At 60.1% G+C, this 1321-nt stretch overlaps 1 protein-coding gene across 1 annotated transcript in view; it reads left to right on the top strand.

The window, feature by feature from the left end:
- Window positions 1–215: 215 nt before the first annotated feature.
- Window positions 216–1321, top strand: part of LOC104529343 (putative cation exchanger C521.04c) — a gene marked incomplete at its 5' end in the record, with an annotated part of 5496 nt that continues 4390 nt past the window's right edge. Inside the window, 5 exon segments of the mRNA XM_029086396.1 lie at window positions 216–341; window positions 395–555; window positions 662–770; window positions 857–985; window positions 1088–1155. Of these exon segments, the coding sequence (XP_028942229.1) occupies window positions 216–341; window positions 395–555; window positions 662–770; window positions 857–985; window positions 1088–1155 (593 nt within the window).

Below are 1321 nucleotides of genomic sequence, written 5' to 3'. Positions count from 1 at the left end.
CCTTCTCCTCAGAGCTGCTCTCCAGCCATTATCTCCATCCCAGGCCCCAAGGAGGGGTCCATCCCCCCTCCCCAGCATCACCTGGGTACCACCCCAGGGGCTCTGCGTGGGGTTTGGGGACTAAAGTGACATCCCAGTGCAGCAGCCCATGAGTGTCCTGTGGTGCTGAGCTTGGGAAGGATACAGCCCCAGTGTGACTCCAACCACCCCCACAGATGTCCCCAAGGCCACCAAGCCCCGATGTGACAGCGATGATCCCCGCCGGGGCTCCTTCTGCGAGCGGCACTGCACTGCCATCAGCAACGTGCAGGGTGACCTGGGCTGCCACCTGCACCGTCCCTGTGTCCCCCCAGGTAGGTTGGTCATGGGACGGGCTGGGCACGGGGCTCTGGAGGGTCCAACCACCCCCTGTCACCCCCCATCTTGCCTGCAGCCATGTGTCCCCTGTCCTGCTGCCAGCAGCACTCGGATGAGGTCTGTGAGAGCTGCGTGGTGAAAACCACCCTGACGGCTGAGAACGCCGTGGAGGCCAACAAACTCTCCAACAACTACAAGGTGGGTGCCCGTGGTGTGGGTGGGGACACCCATGGGTGCTCCTGGGTGGCTCCAATGGGTTTTCTTTTTCTCCTCCCTCCATAAAAACCAATAAATCTCTGTGCAGTTTGGCTTCAAGAAATGGAAGAGCCACGTGACAGCGCGACCTTGGGAGGACCGATCGGAGATCGTCAAGGAGCTCTACTCTGATCTCAATGTCATCAAGGGCTCTGGAGGTGGGTGGCCTTGGGGACAACCTTGTGCGGTGGCAGCGTGGATTTGGGATGGTGCAGGTGACAATCTGGTGACTCCCCTCCCACAGGATCCACAGTGACGTGTGGGAACATCTTCTACCTGCTGCTCTTTGGCTGGTGGCTCTCGTTCCTCTACGTCCTCGTGGCTGCCATGATGTTTGTCACCATTGTTGGGGTTCCTTATGGGTGAGCCATAGGTTTCCTGGCTGAACCCAAAGTGGTACTGATGGGTGCTGGGGTGGCCCTGTAGCTGGAGAGGACACATGTCCCCAACAGAGCTGATGCTTGTGTCCCCACAGGGCGGCTCTGCTGGGACCTGGCCAGGTATTTCCTCTGGCCCTTTGGCAAAGTGATCCAGAAAGTGGAGGTAACAGCACACCCTGAATCAGGACCTCATGGGGGGTGGCTGGGGTGTCCCATGCTCCACCCTGACACCCTCCATCTCCTCCAGGTCCCCAAATCCCACCAGGCACTGGAAGGGTGTGAGACCGGTGCCGGGGAAAGCTCAGCCCTGCTTGGTGGCCCCGTGACAC

The sequence above is a fragment of the Antrostomus carolinensis genome, unplaced genomic scaffold, assembly GCF_000700745.2.
Source record: "Antrostomus carolinensis isolate BGI_N321 unplaced genomic scaffold, ASM70074v2 scaffold28298, whole genome shotgun sequence".
Taxonomy (NCBI): Eukaryota; Metazoa; Chordata; class Aves; order Caprimulgiformes; family Caprimulgidae; genus Antrostomus; species Antrostomus carolinensis.
This window is presented reverse-complemented; position numbering and strand designations above follow the sequence as displayed.